At 38.1% G+C, this 21563-nt stretch overlaps 1 protein-coding gene across 3 annotated transcripts; it reads right to left on the bottom strand.

Moving 5' to 3' along the window:
* Nucleotides 1-1755: 1755 nt before the first annotated feature.
* LOC100253167 (uncharacterized WD repeat-containing protein C2A9.03) lies at nt 1756-20165 on the bottom strand. Of its 3 annotated transcripts, none has more exons than XM_010652114.3 (10): nt 19911-20165; nt 19077-19215; nt 18818-18985; nt 18644-18730; nt 9328-9462; nt 9027-9137; nt 3754-3845; nt 3580-3685; nt 3058-3144; nt 1756-2532 (listed from the first exon to the last, which is right to left on the bottom strand). In XM_010652114.3, exons 2-10 carry the CDS (start codon nt 19206-19208, stop codon nt 2119-2121), a joined length of 1332 nt encoding a protein of 443 aa, XP_010650416.1. In that variant the 5' UTR covers nt 19209-19215; nt 19911-20165; the 3' UTR covers nt 1756-2118. The 3 variants fall into 3 exon arrangements, with proteins under 3 accessions (XP_010650416.1, XP_002266620.1, XP_010650414.1); XM_002266584.5 differs by having other exon boundaries at nt 20028-20164; XM_010652112.3 differs by lacking the exon at nt 19911-20165 and adding an exon at nt 19417-19846.
* Nucleotides 20166-21563: the final 1398 nt, after the last annotated feature.

Raw genomic sequence — 21563 nt, 5'->3', positions numbered from 1 at the left:
CCCTCTCCTCAATTATTTATATACATATTCTTCTCTTCCCTCTATTCTTATTTTGATGCCTTATTATCTAAATTCCAATATTAACCAATAAGGTTGGTTATACATGGTTGACACTTGGTGAATCCAAAGGGAAAGACAAGAATTGTGGTGGGTTTGGATTCCTGGATCACCATTTCACCAAATTGGACTAGGAGATGAAGTTTTTGTCAAATTGTTCCCACACCCCCAATGGAATTCTTTCCCTTTTCAAGTAGTAAAAGATCATAAGATATGAACTTTCTTTATATTTTTAAAAACAACTTCTAGAAATTTTAAAATTAAAATTAGTAAAAATTATTTTGATACTTCAATATCTTTTAACTTTTTAAGATAGATCTATGAGAGTTCTTGTTAATAATAATTTTAAAAAAAATAGAAAATAACTTTTTATGGAAAATTTTCATATTTATTTTGTTATAAAAAGTAAGAAAAAATTAAATATAATTAAAATTAATTAGAGACTTATATAATTGAATTATTTAATCTTTAGATTAAATAAATTTAAAATAATTTATTAATATTAAATCTATTTTTTTCTCTTATATTATTTTTCTTATATTTTCCCCCTAATTTTTTATAAGCAAACAGAGATCCTATTTTTTTTCCTTTCCCCTTCCCAAAATTGTTGAGGTTGAGTGAATAAATTCAGAGGTGATTTCACTATCAATGCACAGCCATGTGCATGGCATGGAGTGGTGGGGCTGATGGATGCCAACCCTCTTTATTTTATTATATTATATGATTGAGTCATTTCATTAATTCCAGGGCATATCTTCACACGTGAATTGTGAAGATTCTTGAATTATTTTCATTCTTTTTTCTATTTATAATATACTTATTCTTTTTTAAACATTCACTCACTTGATTAGAAAGGAGAATGAGATTTTGGAAGTTTTTATGTCTATGAAATCATAAACAAAACAAGCTCTACAAGTTAAAACATTGCAAAAAGACAAATGTTTTATTTTCATTTTTATAAAGATGGGAAACATTTTTCCTCAAGAAAATTGCTACCAAACATTAAATATCAAAAGAATTGAAGGCCCAAGAAAATATCTCATGATGAAATTTTTTTATAAATTTATGTTTTTGGAAGGATTGTCTGATAAATGTTTTTGAAAACAGATTTCTATTCTTTAAAACCAAAAAACAGAAAAATACACTTGACAATAAAAATTATTTTCTTTTTATTTTAAAGGACTTTTTTTAATTATTAATTTGCTTTCTGATGACTATTTTAAAAAATAATTATACAACAAAATTAAAACATGAAAATCATTTTTAAAACATATTTAAAAATATTAAAAATGAATTAAAAACATTTTAGGTTTCTAAATTGGACTTTTATTCTACAAAAATCAGTTTTCAAAAACTGCTTTTAAAAATTGGTTTTCAGAAACCCGAAATATTTAGTTTTACCAGCTCTGAAGCACGAGTCGAGGTCAGTACTAGCCTTCTGGCCATGTGGGCTGGACTACTCATCCATATGGGGTCTAAGAGTGAGAAGAGTGAAACAAATTTGTTTTTTCAGTTGTTTCAATTGTCAAATTTTTCTGCCTTCCCAAAGCCCCTAACTGTAGAGGAATGAAGAATTAGACTCGAAAAAATTTATTTACTTTGATATTGCAAGTGGCGGTAACAAGCCATGATCCATCAAACAAACTACAATGAAGAAACTAGTAGGCAGTTCTAGACTGACCAAGTTTAAGATCTTCCTTGGACTAAACTCAATCCTCTCGATTCTTGCATTTCAAAAATAAGCTCCCAAGATTAATGATTTAAATAACCTACTATAACCCATAATACAATTTTGTATAATTCTATAACATGGGTTTTGGGGAGAGAGAGAGAGAACCAAAACCAAATACAAGACTTTCCTTTTTTCAATTTTAGTAAATATTGAAAAAAAATGGAAGAAGAAGAAGATAATCCACCAAAACAAGTTTGTTATGAAGTTGGGCTGGGACTGTACATGTGGGAAAATTTTCCACCAAAGCGTAACTTATTCATGTATCAAAGAAACAGACTCCTACGAGAGAGGGGAGGATGGCTGGAGATGGGCACTCGTTTGATGAAATATTACAGGTAGCAATCCAGATATCCATATTTATGCCTTTTGTTGTATTGTAGCAAGCTTGCATAGGTCCGATCCCATATTCCTATATAGAGTGCCTCGTCATCTGGACTGAGGGACACCCCTGATATCTCCCCAAAGAAGTCTATCTCTTGCCGCATCTTGTAGTCCGCTTTTGTGTCATACACATGCACAAAATCTGCAGGTTCTGCCACCACCATGAACTGCCCATCTGATGAGAACCGTATTGATCGAACTGCACCCAAGTTTCCCTTGAGAACTGCAATGGGGGTTCCAACTTTCCTTGCATCCCACACCCGGCATGTTTTGTCCTGGTTCCCTGTCGCAAAGATGTTGCCGTTTGGATGCCAAGCTGAAGCAAAAGAGTAATCTAGATGACCTACCACAGAGCTCACAGTCTGAAACAAAACAAAAAAAACCCACAATAAGAGTATCATATTGTCAGTAGAATCGACCATTTCTTGCCCTCAAGCATCAGCATTTTAGCTCTTATTAGAAGCAAGTCTTTCTATGCAAAATCACTTCCTAGCAGGAGAAGATAGCAGGAAATGAGATAAGAGTTTACAAAAAAAGGCAATGGGTGTGCTAAGGTCTGTGCTTCTCCTTATTAGAAGCAATTTCTTCCCAAATTTATGGTAATTGCATAAAAGAAAAATACCAAATATTACATAAAAGAAAAATACCAAGAATTTGATAAATATTAATTTTTTTCTCCCTTGGAAATGATTTCCATAGAAACAAAAATAGCCCTGATACTCCATCAGTTAGCTGTGAGATGCATGAAATGATAAGAAGATTCAGAATCTAACATTTGATTAATTTGTCTTCCCAGCAATAAATGTCTTTCTTTTATACAAAAAATTAAAAATTAAAAAAAAAAGGAAAAAGGAAAATACGCTATCGTTCCAGAAAAACCTTCATACCTTTCCATTATGGGAATCCACCAGCAATCCATGTAGGTGATCTCCAACAACAGTAATAAGCTTGCGGTCTGGGCTTATTGATGTATGCTGCACCAGAAAGAACCAGTTTAGTCATAAGATAAGTCTTGAAGGATCATGGTGGTTGTGAAGCCATGACTGTCTTGACATGCTAAGGGCAATGGTAGACAACTTATTTGAAGTCCACATTCTGCATATCTTTTTACCAACAATTACGCATACATACACATACCCAACGATACAGCAGATCAAAACAACCATTTGGCATGGAAAAAAAAATGAAGAGACTATTTGGATAAACTTGGGCACACAGTTTAGATTTCAATAATGTCAAATTATCAGTGGGATAAAACAATCTTGGCCTCAAAACCTGTAATCATGTTAACTTTACATTGTAGTTTTCCAAAAACAGGAACACCACAGATGCTTGATGAAATATGAAAGGACAAAATGAAAAGTGATTAAATAAAGCAAATTGATAATTCAAGGATTAAGAAGGCTAACATTCACTGGCCAAGGGAAGCGGAAGTGATTCAAAAGCTGAAAGCTCTCCATGTCATACTCTCTTACACCACAATCGTTGTTAGATGCCATGAAATGGATTCCACCCCTGCAAAGCAGTTATATTTGAAAATGTGTCCCACAAAAAAAGGAAATCTAGCTCAAAATTACATTTACCTTGGACTGTCATATATCTCAAGAGCATTTGTAATGGCATTGTCATCATAAGTGGTTCGGGTACAGAAGCTTACTCCCTCTTTATCCAAACGCTGCAGTATCAGATAAACAAGAAAGGATGTCATCAGCAAGACAATAAAGCAAGTCATAGAAAATGGTATATATAAAAGGGCAATAGTAGAATCGCCAAAGATTGGGGTTTCTGAAACAAAAAACACATGAAACTAGAACAGCTTTTTTAAAAAATAGCTACAATTGACTCAGCATGTAAAATACACCAGAGGAAATTAGCACTTCATGTTGCAAATAGCCAAATTAATTATAAAGCTAGAGGATGTCTGCATAGAGACTCGCCTTCCAGTCTCATCATTGCCTTGTTACAGTTTACCATATATGGAACCACAACAGATTTTGCTCAAAAGAGACAATCTAAAGAAAAATATGAGTTGATGATGACCTTAAGGTTATGTTTGGTTCGCAAAAAGTATCAAAGAAAGAAGAGAAAAATGCTAAAAAAGAACATGATTTTTTCATGTTTGGTTTTATCATGAAAATTATGAAAGAAAATCAAATGCACTTAAAATTAATTAGAAATTTATGCATTTCTAAATTATTTAATATTTATATAGAAGAGTTAAATAAATAAGTTTGAAATAACATATAAAAATAATTTATTGATTTAAATTTCTTTTTTTCCTTCACTTTTTCTTTCTTTCTGTTTTTTCTCTCTATTTTCTTTCCTTCATATTTTTCCTCAACCAAGCATAGGCTAAGAGTTGAATTTACTTGTAAAGCAAAAATGACAATCATCCAAAATTTTATAAAAAGGGAAAAAAGGAAACACATATGAATGATTAGTGAACCAAACATGATCATACAATCATCCTCATTGCACATTTTGTTGAGCTGCATCTGGTGAAATCTGAACTTTTGAATTGAAAAAATAACATTTCACATCATTTTCTAACCAACATTTATGGTCACTTCCTTGCTACTGGCACAGCCTAGTTCCTTTTATATGAATCACTCCCTTTCACTGATTTAAAATAATAGTAGTGCTCTCTCATGAGATTAATTCCCTAGAGACAATACACCACTATATCCCTTTGTCTGATGAAAAAATCCCCTCAATCAATATTTTCATCTCCAATTCCTTAGCTGATTTGCTAATAGAGGCTTCAATTATTTAACAACGAACTCACAACAGTAGGTAAGAAAAAGGAAAATCTTACAGAAAGTTAGTCAATGTGATGGTTCACCAAGAACTGACAAGATCAATAATAAATTCTATAATTCTTTGGGAACTACAATGACTAGGTTTCAAGCCATCTAGTTTCTAGATACTTCTACTGAAAAGGGCAGGCCAAAACAAGCGAAGGGATGATATCTGAGACAAGAAAAATAATGAAACTGATGTCGTAACCACATGAAACAGAGGAAAGAAAAGAAGGAAAAGAAATGGAGAACACAGCAACTGAAACTGATGTTGTAACCACATGAAACAGAGGAAAGGGAAAAACAACTCAAGCTCGCATACAAGATACAGCAGTCATGACTAAATATAAAAGGTCCAAAACTGCATCATAACTCAGTACAGTTCCTAATGGCCAAAGTATAGACATACGATACAATATATAATCTAATTCATAAATCCTGAAAATTTTCTTATGTTAAAAAAAAAAAAAAAAATTCCAAGCCTCAGCATTTTTAAGCCCTCACAAGCCATTTTCATATCCATCAGTTATCAGCTTCATTCTGTCTCAATCACAGTCAAAACAGCTGCCTCAGCACATTTAAGCTCTCACAAGCCATATTCTTATCTGGAAGTTTTTTTTTTTCCTGATAGGTAAGAGCAAAAAGTATGTATAAATAAAGGGGAGAGGTCTAAGCAATGCCCCCCCAAGTATATAGGAAGTATACAACAGAAGCCAATAGGCTCACCTAAGAGGGAAAGGGGAAGAAACAAAAAACATCACATGCCTTTACTTAGAGTCTAACCAATCAATGAAACTGACAAGAGAAATAGGACACATCTCTACGGACACCCTAGACCAAGACCATAAATTACATACAAAATAATATTTCAACCTTTGGATTGATAACTCCTCCTTTTCAAACACTAACAAGTTCCTTTCCTTCCACACTGACCAAAAAATACATAAGTGGGCCACCTACCAAGTCTTTTTCCAAACTTGTAACACAAAGGACCCATGCCACCCAAGGAGAGTCTCCTTAACCGAGTAGGAAAGAACCCAAGAAACCCCAAAGAGATAAAAAAACAGATGCCAAAGAACCCATGACTTTGCACAATAAAGAAGAATATGGTCGACAATTTCTTCTTAGGAGTGGCAAAAAAAAATCTGTTAGCTAAAAAAAAACCCCTCCTTTAGACCTAATCCAGAGTTAAGACTTTCCCCAAGTCATCTCCCAACCGAAGAAAGCCATCCTAGGAGGGGCACAAGAACTCCAAATGACGCTATTAGGGAACAAAAAAGGGTCACCGTGCTCCAAAATAGAATAGAGATATTAGACCGAAAAGTTCTCACTCCTCAAGGCTGTCCAAATCACCCTGTCATCCACATCCCGGTGCACTATGGTCGCTTGGAGTCTCAATAAAAAAAGGCTCCACACTTTCCAATTCCCAATCATTAAAGGGCCTAGAGAACTAAGGGGTCCAACCACCACTTTCACCTTAAAGGTTCCAAACCTCCGCCACCCAAGCTTCCTTAGACAAGGATAGGCCAAATATGGGAAGGGATTACAAAGAGGCTCATCACCACACCACTTGTCCCTCCAAAATCTCTCTCTGACCATTTCCCTCTTGAAAGGACAATATGCTGCTCAAAACACCCCAAACCTTTCTTATGGTTTTCCATAGGCCAATATCATACCTCTCTCACACCTCATGGGAACGCAAAACCCCTAACATCTTCTCCATACTTTTGATTAATGACTTGCTTCCAAAGAGCCTAACTTTCATAGGCAAAACGCCAATTCCACTTGCACAAGAGGGCTTTGTTCATTGTAGAAAGGCACATCACACCCAAGCCCCCTTCTTTTTCTTCGTACGGAGTAGAATAATCCCAACACCATTGCCTCTCACCCTCCACCCAGACAAATAGCCGTCTCTCCGCCCTCTTTAAGAGACAACTGAAAACCTCCATGGCAATCACAAACAAATAAGGAGAGAAGGGATCTCCTTGTCTTAATCCCTTTGATCTTTGAAAAAAAATGGTTGGGGATCCATTTACCATAATAGAGAACTTCACTATTGAGATACACCACTCTACCCATTTAATCCATCTCTCCCCAAAACAAATCTTCCTTAGCACCAAAAGCAAGAAATGCTAATTTACATGATCGTCCACCTTCTCGATATCAAGCTTGCAAAGAACACCACCTTCATTGCTTTTCAACCTTGAGTCTACGACCTCATTAGCGATCAAAACTGCATCTAAAATTTGTCTACCCTCCACAAAAGCGTTTTGGGACCTTGTGATTACTTTACCCATTACCTTCTTAAATCTATTGGCCAACGCTTTAGCCAACAGCTTGTAGAGGCTGCCCGCTAAGCTAGTTGGCCTAAAATCTATCAAGTCTTCAGCCTCACCTTTCTTTGGAACAAGAACCAGAAAAGTAGCATTCAATGACTTCACAAATCTGCCCCCCTCATGGAACTCCATAAAAAAACTCATCACCTCTTCCTTCACAAACTCCCAACTAAAAAGCCAAAATGTCAGTGTACCCATCCGGACCTGGTGCTTTGTCCTTGCCCAAATCAGAGAGAGTAGTGAAAACCTCTTCTTCCGAGAAAGGAACCTCCAGCCTTTCCGCCTCCCAGCTATCTAAACCCTCAAAGGCCAAACCATCTAGACTGGGTCTCCATCCTGCTTCCTCAGATAAGAGATTCTAAAACACCCAAACACACTTGCTTTTATCTCATTCTCCTCAGTAACCAACTGTCATTCACTTTCACTTTGGCTAACTAGTTCCTTATTCTGTGGGCATTTGCTATCCTATGGAAAAAACAAGTGTTGTAGTCACCCTCCTTCAACCACACTTCCCTTGATTTCTGTCTCCAAGAAATTTCCTCCCCGAGCACCCACTTTATCCGAAAGTTATCAGCTTCATTATGTATCATAGTCAAAACACATATTAAATTCCAGTGAAGTCTACTAAGTTCCAATGCCTTTATCGACAAGGCCCCATGAATGTCTACACAGTTTTGTATAAACTTGGAATCAATAAAGCACCTCAAAGAACATGTGAAAAACAAAAACATCATAAAAAAGGAGATCCTGATCAGCATCAGAGCAGCACAAAACAATCTCTATTCTGTACACCTATAGTTAAGGCCAACTACCAAAATAAAAGGGGGGAAAACTAACAAGCAAATAAAAAACAACAAAAACAGAAACTGATATAGACCTCAGACTCCTGCTGTGGAAGAATGAACTGATGACTCTCCTTATGCAAACCTAGGAAATGAAGGCCATCTTAGAAACCCACTTTAATTAAACCCTGAAGAATCTTGCTCTACTCCAATCCTTTCTTGGATAGCAAGTTCAATTTCTAGGGTTTTAAAAAAGATTATATTTCGATAAATAACTAAGAGAAGAATAGGAGAAATGGAGACTAAAGAAAGAGAGCAAGAGAGGTTTCTGTGTCTCCTTTTATTTGTAACAATCACTGGTAATGATTTGATTACAAAATTATGGTCAATATAGACTGCTATCACAAGTATGTTCATTCCAAGATCATATACAGAACTAATCTTACCTTCTTGGAACTAATCTTATTGAGGCAACCTCACCAGTATAGCCCCCTTAAAATTTGGGATTTGGCTTCAGTTTCTAGCTAAATCCCAAAACAAAAAGCTATACAAACAGGGCCATAATATCAATCAAACATCTGTATAACTTCTCATTGCATTATTGCAGGTCTTCACATGTCCAGGAAAAAAATGACACTTTCCCTTCTATAGATTTTACCTTTCAAGTTCATGAATTCTCATAAATTTTATATAGCCAGTAGAGTTCTCTTTTCTTGTCCGTTTTGTTAATTCTCCCCTCACACACAATTTGTAAGTTCATATCTACTATTATAAACAAATTTGCATATCTTTGTATGGACACTATATACAAATTAACAAGACAATCACAAATTGAACATATGTCTGCTTGTTAAAACACAATATCAAAATGTCATAGCCAATTGCAAAAGCAATAAATCTCATGTTAGCTACCCATGCAAAGGCTACCAAAATAACTCACCTTACAAGTAAGTTCTCCTTGGAAGCCACCAGCAACTAGAAAATTATCCTTGACAGCCAATGTACTTATCTGAGTTTGCATGAAACCTTCTAATATGCTCCCGGGATGTTTCTGCACAATCAAATAAAATGAAATGAGCAATAAAGACAGCAAGGTTAGACCTTCTTATTCAATACAAGAAGAAAAAAAATGGAAAATAAAGGCGGAGAGGGGGGGACGGGTCTAAGAAACCAATCTTTAAAAGAAAAATTCTGGGATAAAAGTTCAATATGTAAATCTAGGATAAAACTAACTTTAATACCTCAGAAGGAGCCACATGTCCAGAAAAATTCAGGAGCTCTGACAAATTTGAAGATATTGATGACCAATGCATAACAGAATAGTTAGACATGAGATAGACATCATGTTTTGAAGTAGCCCAAACCAAGTTCCTGAGCTGCAGACAATCGCACAAGGGGTATTCAGAAGGAAATTTAATCCTAAATGCAATCAAGTAGACAAATCCAAATTTCTGAAAGAAATAAAATGGTAAATTAAAATAACAAATGCAAGCATCCAAAACAACGTTTTAAATAATATCAGTGCAGGCTAATAAAACTGAATCAAAATCAGTCCCATTACAAATCCAACAAACACTAGCCCAAGAACAACAACTGCGCCCCCTGCACCGCCCCTCCCCCCAAATCTTTTCTTTGAACCAACACAGACAGGCATTAAGGAGTAGAATAATCTCCTCTCTTCTTTTTTTTCCCTTCAATTTTCTTGTACTGTGGTATGCAAAAGTCAAAGGAATGGCATTAATATCCAATGGAAGAGTTCCTCCGTGATTTTAAAGTTTGGAAAACTTTTATAACTTAAATTAATTTCCCCTGTAACCATAGGTTGACGCAAAGCTCACACTCTGCAAATCAAGATACATTGATCTTAAAATTCAATCAGATTTCCGGTCAGTTCCACTTCAACAAGTTGAAACTTTAAAACTTGGTTACTTCAAGCACGTTAACTTCAGAATTATGTTGAGATTATATATACAGACATACAAGTGCAAATACAACAGGAGGAAGAGACTACAGTCTAATGGACAAGTAATTAAGAGATTGAACTTTATAATGCAGGAGCAATTATTTTGTAGGATTACTGTGGCAGTTAGGTAGCACCACAGTTAAGTACTGCTGCAGTCATATTTTTTTTTTTTTTGATAAGCAAACACATATATTAGCAAAAGGCAAAACGCCGCAAAGCATACAGGAAGTATACGAGGCGACGGGGGCCTCACAAGCTTACCAAAGAAACAACAAAAAACCAACCAACCCTTAACTGGAGGCTATCCACTCCAGGAAACCTATAAGGGAGCGAGACTCCGCACCACTATACAATTTTGCCCACCCCCACAGATTACAAACAAAAGAATTCTTAACTTTCTGTATAGCTAACTCCCCCCCCCCCCGAATGCTAATCTATTCCTCTCCTTCCAAACCGTCCAAAAAATAAATAACGGTATGGATATCCAAATTTTCTCCCTCTTTTTTCCCACAAAAGAACCCTTCCAGCTGACAATCACCTCCTTTACAGTTTCTGGGAAGACCCATTGGGCTCCAACTAAGCCAAGAACTATCCCCCATAACACTCTAGCCACTGTACAATGTATAAGAAGATGGTTGACGTTTTCCTCATCCATACCACATAAATAGCAGCGATTAGGAAGCTGCCACCCTCTCTTTTGTAGCCTATCAAGCGTGAGAACCCTCCCCCAAGTAGCTTCCCACGCAAAAAACGCTAGCTTGGAAGGAACATTCTCCACCCAAATGCCCTTTTTGGGAAAGAGCAGGGTACTATGGCTGATCAGCAGCTCATACGCTTCCTTCACTTCAAACTTCCCATTTTTCCCCCCCTTCCACAGTGCCAAGTCCTCCTCCAAGGTGATTCTTTGACTCCTTATGATTTGTAGCAATTCATCAACCATGTTCAGCTCCCAATCATTGAAGCCCCTAGAAAACCTTAAGTACCAACTTCCTAGATCAGAATTGTAGTCCCATAACTCCCCCACAGTGGCACTCCTTTGGGCAGCCACATTGAAGAGTTGAGGGAACCTATGAGCCAACTCCACCTCCCCACACCAAGGGTCCTTCCAAAACCTGATTTTGGTGCCTTTTCCGACCTTAAAATTCATTTTGTCCCAACACCAATCAGCTTCTTTCATGATCTCCTTCCAAACTCCAACCCCAAAAGCTCCATTTACCTTCTTAGTCCTCCACCCAAGTTCCTCTTGCCCATATTTTGCCACAAGGACACGTTTCCACATCTCCTCCTTAGCATTAGCAAATCTCCACACCCATTTTCCAAGAAGGGCTTTGTTCAAAGGGACTAACTTCCTCAACCCCAGTCCCCCCTTCTCCTTACCCACGCACACCCTCTCCCAATTGACAAGGTGGGCTTTTCTTTCCGTGCTTCCCCCTCCCCACAAAAAGTCTCTTTGCAACTTTTCTAGTCTTCTTGCCACTACCCTAGGCATACGGAAGAGAGACATCTGATATAGCGGCATGCTAGCCAGAGTACTCTTTATGAGTGCAATTCTTCCGCCCTTTGATATGTATTGCCGCTTCCAGAGGGCCAGCTTCCACCTCATCCTTTCCTCCACCCCATCCCACACGCTCACAGCCTTATTGGGCGCACCTAGGGGCAGTCCTAGATAAGTTGAAGGCAACTGACCTACCTTGCAACCCAACTCCACAGCCATCTCAAGGATTTCCTCCACCTCCCCTACCGGAATGATCTCACTTTTAGCCAAATTTATCCTCAGCCCTGAAGCGGCTTCAAACCAACATAAAATCCAGCTCAAAAATGTCATATCATCTTTCCTAGCCTCACAGAAGACTATGGCATCGTCGGCAAAAAGAAGGTGGGAGATATTCACAGCCTGCCCCCTGCCCCTCTGGATCCTGCACCCGGAAATGCAGCCCCCTTCCACAGCCCTCCGAATAAAGGCGCTCAACACCTCCATTCCCATAATGAACAAGTATGGGGATATGGGATCGCCTTGCCACAGCCCTTTAGAGCTGGAGAAAAAGCCAGCTGGTTCCCCATTAATTAATACTGAGAACTTAACAGTGGAAATGCAGCTCCATATCCACTCTCTCCACTTAACCCCAAAACCCATTTTTTGCATAACCCTCATCAAAAACTGCCAATTCACACTGTCATACGCCTTTTCAATATCTAACTTGCAGATCAGGCCTTTTTCACCTCTTTTCTTCCATGAGTCAATCACCTCGTTCGCTATTAGAGACGCGTCCAAAATCTGCCTATCCATGACAAAAGCGTTCTGGTCTGAAGAGACCACTTTACCAACCACGTTTTTAATCCTATTGGCCAGCACCTTAGCCAAGAGTTTATACAGCCCGCCCACTGGGCTGATCGGCCTGAAATCCCCCAGCTCCTCCGCTCCTCCTTTTTTTGGGATAAGGACTAGAAACGTGGTATTAAGGCTCTTGAGAAAAGCCTTTTGCTCATGGAAATCCTTGAACATCTCCAAAACCTCCTCCTTTACAAACTCCCAGTAGAATTGCCAAAAGGCCCCCGTGAAACCATCCGGCCCAGGAGCCTTATCCCCATTCATGCCCATAAGGGCTGAATGGACCTCCTCTTCCGTGAAGGGAAGCTCCAAGATGTCCGCCTCTTGTTGGCTAATCTGATTCAAGTCCAACCCCCCTATATCTGCCTTCCACTCCGAGTCTTCCGTTAACAACCGTTGAAAAGCATCTACTATTCCATTCCTCACATCTTGCTCCCCTGAAAGCCATACCCCATTTATTTTTATTTTTTCCATGGTCTGCCTTCTTCGGTGTGCGTTTGCCATTCGATGAAAGTACCCCGTATTTCTATCCCCTTCTCTTAGCCACAGCTCCCTTGAGAGCTGTCTCCAGTGTATCTCCTCCAGCTTAACCCATTTCGCGTAATCATCTTTTACTTCTTTTTTCCTTGACAGCTCCTCCTCTGTCAGGCCCCTTTCACCTTCCACTTGGTCCCAATAATCCACTTGCTGCAGCGCAGCCATCTTATTACTCTCCAGATTCCCAAACACCTCTCTGTTCCAGACCTTTAGTTTCTGCTTAATCACCTTTAGTTTTGTAGCCAGCCTATAGCTAGCCTTTCCACTCACTGACATCCCCTGCCACCAACTCCGCAACAGGTCTTTGAACCCTTCCACTTTCAGCCACATATTCTCGAACCTGAATGGTGATGGACCTCTTTTTATACCACCCCCCTCAATTATGATTGGAAAGTGATCCGATATAGGCCGAGAAAGTCTCTTCTGGGTCACATTCCTAAACTGATCAAGCCAGCTGGGTGAAACCATAAACCTGTCCAGCCTGGCCCAGGCTTGATTTTGAAACCCCCCACTCCACGTAAAAGATCCACCTTGAAGAGGAAGATCAACAAGCTCAAGGTCATCCATAACCTGAGCAAATCTCCTCATAGCTGGTGTAATCCTCCCCTGCCTGCTTCTTTCCCCTTGAGAGAGAATCACATTAAAATCTCCCCCTACACACCAAGGTTCCCCCCAAAGCCCTCTTATCGCTCCAAATTCCTCCCAAAGGCACTCCCTATCCTCTTTGGTAAAGGGGCCATAGACACCCGTGAACACCCATATTGCCCCATTTTCCACAGTTCTGAATTTACAGGACATTGAGAATTGGCCCTCCTCCCACTCCAACAATTCCAAAGACCTCTTGTCCCAGCAAATTAGCACACCTCCCGCTGCCCCAGCTGCTTCAATAGTTCTCCAGTCTAAAAATCTCCCCACCCCTAAGCTTTTCACCATCCCATCCGTCATTAACTGTATTTTTGTCTCTTGGATACAGAATAAGTCCACCTTCTGTTTTCTAACCACAGACTTAATAATTCTTCTTTTATTAACATCATTTGCCCCCCCTCACATTCCAGCTCAACATTTTAAGATTCATTAAACAAACAGAGTTGTCCCCCTCTACTTTTCAGATGACTATTTTTCTTGTCATTCCCCTTGTATTTGACTGAGCATTCCAACCTTTTGAGCTCCCTCTCAAATTTTGATTTTTCCAGTAATCCTTTACTATGGATCCTTTCCCGTCTTTTTCTGATTTTGGACAAGAAGTCCAATATTTCTCTCTCCAGGCCTTCTACTGAAAATCCCAGAAGCTTGCTAAATTTAGCCAAGCTGCTATCCTCCCATTTAGACTCCTTCTCGCTCCTTTGAGCCTGGGACTCCATCATAACTGGAGTGCCTTCTGGGTTTTGGACTTCTAGAGCATCACAGTTGATCTCAATCAGGTCCCAGCAGCCCTCTCTACTCGCTGAAGGTCCCCCTAAGGATGCGGGCTCCATCTTGCTTTCCTTCTGGAGGCCCGCCCTTGTTTCCTCAGAGTGGTCGCAAGACTCCCTCTCCGGAGTCCGACCAAAAAAAAAAGAAGAATGAGAAAAGGAAACCACAGCCCTTAGGTTAGAGACGGACCCATACCTTAAGGCTTCATCCACGATCGCCCTCTCAGCCACTGACCACTGGAGAGCCTGCTGCTGCAACCCATTTACCTGCTTCTCTCGGCACTTAATGAATTCCTCTTCCAGCTTTAGGCCCAAGCCATCTTCATAGTCCGTGCCAGTCTTTTGGACCTGCGTTTGGCCCAGACCACCCCCAACCTTTATAGCAGGCCCATGGGACAAGAACTCCAACCCTTCGGAGGCCCTTCCCTCAGCCGGCCCACATTCTTTCCCAATTGCAGCCCATTCATCCTTCTTATTAAAAGGCCTACCTTGCATAGTTGGGCCATAGTCCCACTTTTGGCCCACGGGGTCACAGCCCATTCCAGATGAGCTTGACCCATCGCCTGCAAATCCGGATCTTTGCCGGGTCGCCCGCCCAACTAGAGCCCAATTTTCAAACTGTCTCACCTGCTCTCCCGTCCCATCTTCTGACCGGCACTGTTCCTTGGGGGCAACGCCCAGATTTTCCCCCACACGCCATCCCGCGCGTGGTTCTTCCTCACCCCTGACCTCCCCTCTCTGTCTCCCACAGCCATCTCAGCCATCCCCCTTTTTCTTCCTTATCTCCGGCGAAATCTCCCACCACAGCGTCACAACGAACACCTCCCCCTCCACCCCTATCTCCATCGAACTCGGCAAAACCCCTTCAAGCAGCTTTACTTTGATCCTTGCCCATTCCAGGTCCTCCTTCCTCTCCGTCAGAGGATCGACGTCCAAAAAACCGCCGCACGCGTCCCCCATTCTCTTCAGAATCGCCGGCACCCACAATGAGATTGGTAGACCCAACATTCTAACCCAAGCTTCCTTCCTGTTTTCCCCCTCTGAAACGCATCCAAACTTCGGACTCCACACCTCCAATCCCATTTGGATCCCTCCCACTAGTCTCTCCCCCGAGGCTAACACCCTCTTGGCTTCTTCCACTTTTTCAAACTCCAAAAGGGCACAGCCCTTCCCCAATCTAGCCAAACCCATCTTACCTTTCAAACCCCACGCTCTTGCCGCTGCCCACCCCAAACTCGCAAGGTCTTCTTCTCGCGCTGAACTAGGGCTCCATTTGCCTATCAAGCAATGCCTCAATCTATTCATATTATTCTTTGTTTCCTCCTCCTTTGTCTCCACTCTGAACCTTGTTGTATCCCTAAGCTCTGAGCCCTTTACCACTTCCGCATACAGCTTGCACGACTCCCTTACTCCTTGGTCACTTTCCTTTTCATCGAGCCAGTATCCTTCCCTCCGTAGAGCCTTTATCACAGCAACCCATCCTCCCTTTTCCTTTCCCCCTCTTGGTATACAAATTCCAAACCTCCTCTTCTCCATGTCCGTCACCCCCAGGCGGATAAAGCACCCGGCCCTATTCGCCTCTCTCACCATGCAGTAAAATCTCCCTTTTTCCTTCCAGCCCTTCTCCCATCTTCCTTCTTCCCCATTCCTCAGACACTGAGACAACCCTTCTAAGAACAATCCCACACTCGCCGACCCCAGTCGGACCCAAGACACTAACTCACCCTTGCTTTCCGATATCACAACATGACGCTTTCCATTTCTATCCTCAGTTTCTACTTCGAACATCTTCGATTCCACCACAAATCTATTTCCTTTCCTCCTCCCACGATTCTCCGCCCGAGACTCCCCTTCCTTGCTTTCGGCCTCACGAAACCCCTCACTCTCTCTCATCTTTGTTTTTATTATATGAAATTCCTAAAATGAATAATTACTGCTGCAGTCATATTTAAGAGTCATATTACATAGCCATAACTACTTAATACATTTAAGTATCTTTGTTCTTGCTGTTAATGAGATGACAACATAGAAAATAAAATGTGAAGCAAAGGCAACCATCCAAGGTTAGTAAAGTTTCATGGGTTCTACCATCCAAGTAGTCTACAACATGATTGATTTGGACAAGACAGTTGTGTAAACTGGGATGGTCTTGAACGTGAGCATTTCAGAAGAATTATTTTCCAAATGGGATTCTCCACAACATATCAAAAAATAAATTTTTGGGCATGGATGTGCAGGCCACTGTGTGGGTGAGAGAGAGAGAGAGAGAAAGAGAGATCAACCATATCTTGGCAAGGATTTGTGACATCTGGACTTTTTAATATCACCAAAACAACCTGTTTCAACACAACTATGGGTATGAAATCCTCATTTGGCGTGTCTCTTTGCTTCAAAAATGATCTTATCTCTGATTAATTTCTTTTTGCCATCACAACTGCTAAAGGAAAGAAGTTTTCTAGAAAGTGCGTTTTATGAGGATATTAAAAATAAGAGAGACAGTATGCTTGGATGTTAGATAAGGAAAAGCAGCATGGGAAACAAAAATTGGATTTGCATAGAGTGGAGATGATATTGGCATTTTCCATTTGAAATTAGGGTATGAACTTCCTAATAGCTATATTATTTAATTAATTTTTATTAAAAAGGAAATGTTAATCAAGTTACCAAACCTGATCTAGAATCCATGTCAACCAACAATACTTGTTGATGAATTTTATGCACAGTAATATGGCCTAATTAAAATTCCTAAAATAAAAACACAACAAGAATATAACCTAACTTTTATTTGGATGTGCCCAAGTATACTAACACATGCACTAATAAAGAGTTGATATTATAAATGCAATAAAGAATAAAGTAGATATACCTCTAATTCTAAATAAGCTACCATGCCCTAATTTTACAAATATTTAATTTTGGTATAATATATATCTATAACCTTTTGAGCCAGGCTCTAGTGCCCATACCTTCTATTGAGATCCTCTTCAATCCAATTGTCTTATCTAAAATTTGGAAATTTGAGACATCCGACATCTAGAAACATATTTGCACTCAACAGCCACACCATACCCCATGTAACATAAGCCAGGCTTAATTACACTGATGTTTCTTTGGCTTGGAATCATTTAGTGCTCTATTCCTTCCAATTATATGTCCAAAAACATTTTTCTTGCGAAATCAATTAAAGTATGACGGATTGATCATGATGAATTAAGAGTAAAAGAGAAGTGCATTGATTCAAAGGAAAAAAGGATCTAAAAGGTGGTTTTGGCTTCTCAAGTATCATAGTCCTTAACTCAAGGAATAGTTTCCTTCAAACCAAAGAGTCTGATGCAGGTGTGATTTGTTCAATGTAGAGCTAAGTTAGAATTGATGCACTGCAAAACTTACCATCCAAAGTTACTTCAGCAATATCGTTCACACTATTGTAGTACTGTCATAGATTTATCATGAGTGAATTGAAGACAGACTATCATAAGTGAAAAGGGCTAGAATATAGCATGTTGATTTTATAAAAGAAATGGAAAAGTGTGTTTTAGTGAACTCAACTCATTCAAAGGTATTACCTATATCATTAAAAGATAGTGCCGGGGTACTACCTATGACCTAAAAGTGCATAAAACAACAAATATTTTGGGATTACATGATATAGGTGGGTTCCTATTTTGCAAATATTTTCAATTGAGCATATGAAAACAAACTTTCCCCTAAAAGAAAACCATATTTGAGCATCAAAGGGACAACAAAAATATAAGATCTAAACTCATGAACAAGTTTATTTTCACCCTCTGAAGGTCTAATCCAAGAGTACTAGCTGTATCACAAGGGTAAGCTGAAAATAAGATACAATGATACTTACTGTTCACAGTACAATTCGCACCAATTGTCTACTTCTCATGGGTATTCTAGTCTTTTTGCTTCTTTCTATTTATGTTATGAATGCATAGGACTATAATCTAAGGTCAAGCTAAAATCAAAAGTAAGAAAGGTTTGAGAGCTCTACCTTCTGATAAGGGGACACTATAAGAGCACTATAATAAATAAGAGATTATATGTAAAATTTGATTCAGCTTTCAAGAGACCAAGGTTTTCTTGGATTAGCATCCTACAAGAGGTTCTCCTTCATTACCTTCTAAAAAACTTAGACCTCAATGAAATTAGATTATGCTTGTGTTATCTCATGCTCCTTACTGTGTCATTATGGAATGGAATGGAATGACAGAGCTTTTAACACTTAAATAAGCAACATTATGTCAACACAATCAATTTTAAATCTATCACCGGAAAACTACACAACACTTGCAAAATCCACAAACCTGAAAGTGAAGGATTGTAGGCTTAACCAATCTTGTATTATGGAAGAATTCAAAGTAGTTCCCACCTTTCTCCATTTGTTTGCATTCCTATATAGACCAATACAATCAACTTAACAAGTGCCACCACACAGCTAATTTCCAGGCTAAAGAACAATTTGTAGGAATATAACTGACCTTATCCACAGCATCTCCAGATGACGGAACATTTTCGTAATTCTTGTACTGTTCAAGTCTAGTCACTCTATAGTTTTCCCTTGTTATATTCAGTCTGTTCCAAGGAATGCCCTGAATATCTTTTCCACTCCTTGCTTGAGCAGAGGATGTGTCTGTCACCTTAGTGAGCTGCTCAAACAACCCATATCATAGTGATATCACATTCTAATGCAAACAAATAACAATAACAAAAGAAATAGCATCAAAAACAGACACAAACCATATTATACTCATCATCCCCCATTTCTGCACCACCTCTTTCATTGTTATCCTCATTCATGTCATCCACAAAATCAGCCATATCCTCATCTTCAGCCATGTAATCATATTCATCCGCCGGCTCCAAAGACATGCTATTTCTGTATAATATGCAGGTTTTTATTAGTAATATATCTCTATCCTTTCTAGGCATAACCATATAAATGAATAACCAAACAAATGAATAACCATATGAAGAGATGAAAACAATCCTTGAGAACTCATAAAGAAATCCCAATCTCTGGAAATCTTAAATATTACATGGAAAAATATTACAGTTTGAAAGAAAAGCACAATCATACAGAGAATATCCTTCAACTGCCCCCAAAACCCAATTATCCTGAAAACCCAACAAAATATATAAATAAATCAAAACAGTAGCAAACACTATCATTTGCATGGACAAAACCATATGATATTTAACCCAAAAAAAAAATATTAAGGAAACAACCACTCTCACAGGGAGTAGCGTCCTCCAAATATCTAGATACCCTAAAAAAATCAAAGCGGAAACTAGCGGCTAGAGCATAGGTAGAAACTCATAAAAAAAAGGAAAACTAAAATAAAACACAATTAGATGCAACATGAGACAGGAGTTGGGAAGACCAGCGCAAACATGCTGTTTTCACAGCCATTCCCAACGGCAAAACAAAACCCTTACTTTTTTCTTACAAACCCAGAACAACACAATCTTCTGCCAACAAAAAACATTAAAAAAGACACAACATAAACCCAAATCAATCCAGGAAAAACAATTCTTTTCACCATGGTTTCCAACAGAAAAATAAAATCTTACTTTTTTCTCTCAGAAACCCTAGAACAACAACACAAAAGGGATTGAAATACAGAATATAAACTAAATCAATTGAAGAAAAGGGATCGAAATACACATACTACAGCACACACACACAACCTTCTGGTTGTGGGGTTGAGGTCAAGCTTGAAACTATGTGGGGAAAAGGAAACGGGGTGTTTCTGGAACCCCTTGTTGGTTTTCCTTCTTTTTCTATTATTATTTTATCTCTCCCTTCTTTCTCTCTCTAATCAACTCATGGTTTTGCCTTGTCGGCAAAAAAAAACCGTCTTCATTAGTATAGGGAATGCACGCAACTGCACCAGCGCGTGACTTGTCAGTTGTTTGAGCTTGCTTCCATATGCGGGTGGGAATGAGGCCCAATGGGGTTCGCCTGCCCCAAGCAATTGAAATCATTTAATATTTCTTAAAACCCATTTTGTATTATCTTATTAAATAATTTTTTTTTTTTTTTTTTTTATTGTTGGAGTTTTTAACGTAGATGACCCAATTTTTCGAGCTCATAAATATTTTTCTGACTTGGTAAATAACATAATTAAAAATGATAATAAGATAAGTTTTTGGTAGTTATCCGTTCTATTCTAACTTTACTACGATGAATTTGAAATCAAGATAAATGAATTTAGAAAATTTGATTCAGTACATTCCATCTTTAAAAGGATGAATCTGGAATAAAGATAAATGTATTTTAACAAATTTAGAAAAAATATTCTTAAATTTAAGTATGTCAAAATATAATTTTATCTTATATCATTCATTATTATATATAATATTTAAATAGTACGATGAGAGGCTCTTCCTCGTCAAACAAAAGGATAAGAACCTTTCACATCCTATCCTGGATTTACGAATTGTACTATTTTATTTAAATTAAATTTTTATTTTTTATCATTTATATATATATATATATATATATATATATATATATATATATATATATTATAAAATAAAAATTATTGTTTATAAAAATTATAATGCATATTTATAAATTATATTTATTTTTAATATAATTTAAAATTTTAAAATTTAAAAATAGAAAGTATTCTCCACTCCACACTCTATTTAAAATAAGGAATAAAAATAAATACAAACAAAACCAAACATATCTCACATAAACTTGAAAATGACCCCACCACCAACGAGGATAAATTGAGTACAACATTAAATTTGATTACAAGTATTTCTAAACGTCTATACTCTACTCCAAGAAATAGAAAATATTTCTTTTTCAAGTAGGAATGGATACAAGTCACTCACAAGTCGAAGTTTGGTTCATTCATAAGTTATTATTGCAAATATTTAATCTAAAATGTGAAGTCTATGTGTAGACCCTCATCTATCTAAGTGTAACTCTCCTTGATGGCTAAATTCCTATTTATTTGAAAAATATCTTTTAATTTTAATTTTGTTCTAATTTTGAGATCAATGGGGTCAACTAAAATAAGAAAATTAAGACCTTAAGTGACCTCCAAAAGTATAATAAGACAATGATTTGTAAAACCTAGATCTAATTCGAGAGTCAAATGATTCATAGATAAATTTGATTTTTGTTAGCATGTTTTATTTTCCATTAAAAAATTAAAAATAATTTTATTTTTTTCATGGGCAAATTTTTATTGATGTCTCAATCCTCTA

This window comes from Vitis vinifera, chromosome 5 (genome assembly GCF_030704535.1).
Source record: "Vitis vinifera cultivar Pinot Noir 40024 chromosome 5, ASM3070453v1".
Taxonomy (NCBI): Eukaryota; Viridiplantae; Streptophyta; class Magnoliopsida; order Vitales; family Vitaceae; genus Vitis; species Vitis vinifera.
Note: the sequence above shows the minus strand (reverse complement) of the source record. Positions and strands in the feature narration are given on the sequence as shown.

What these genes read in the sequence shown, in the direction of transcription:
- LOC100253167 (XM_010652112.3), bottom strand. Translation starts at nt 19,526, where the DNA reads ATGGTTTTGTCCATGCAAATGATAGTGTTTGCTACTGTTTTGATTTAT. An exon ending in GCTTCCCTTGGCCAGTGAAT is followed by an intron (nt 3,145 to 3,579) that starts GTTAGCCTTCTT and finishes TTTCTGGTGCAG; the next exon opens with CATACATCAATAAGCCCAGA. An exon ending in TGGATTCCCATAATGGAAAG is followed by an intron (nt 2,533 to 3,057) that starts GTATGAAGGTTT and finishes GTTTTGTTTCAG; the next exon opens with ACTGTGAGCTCTGTGGTAGG.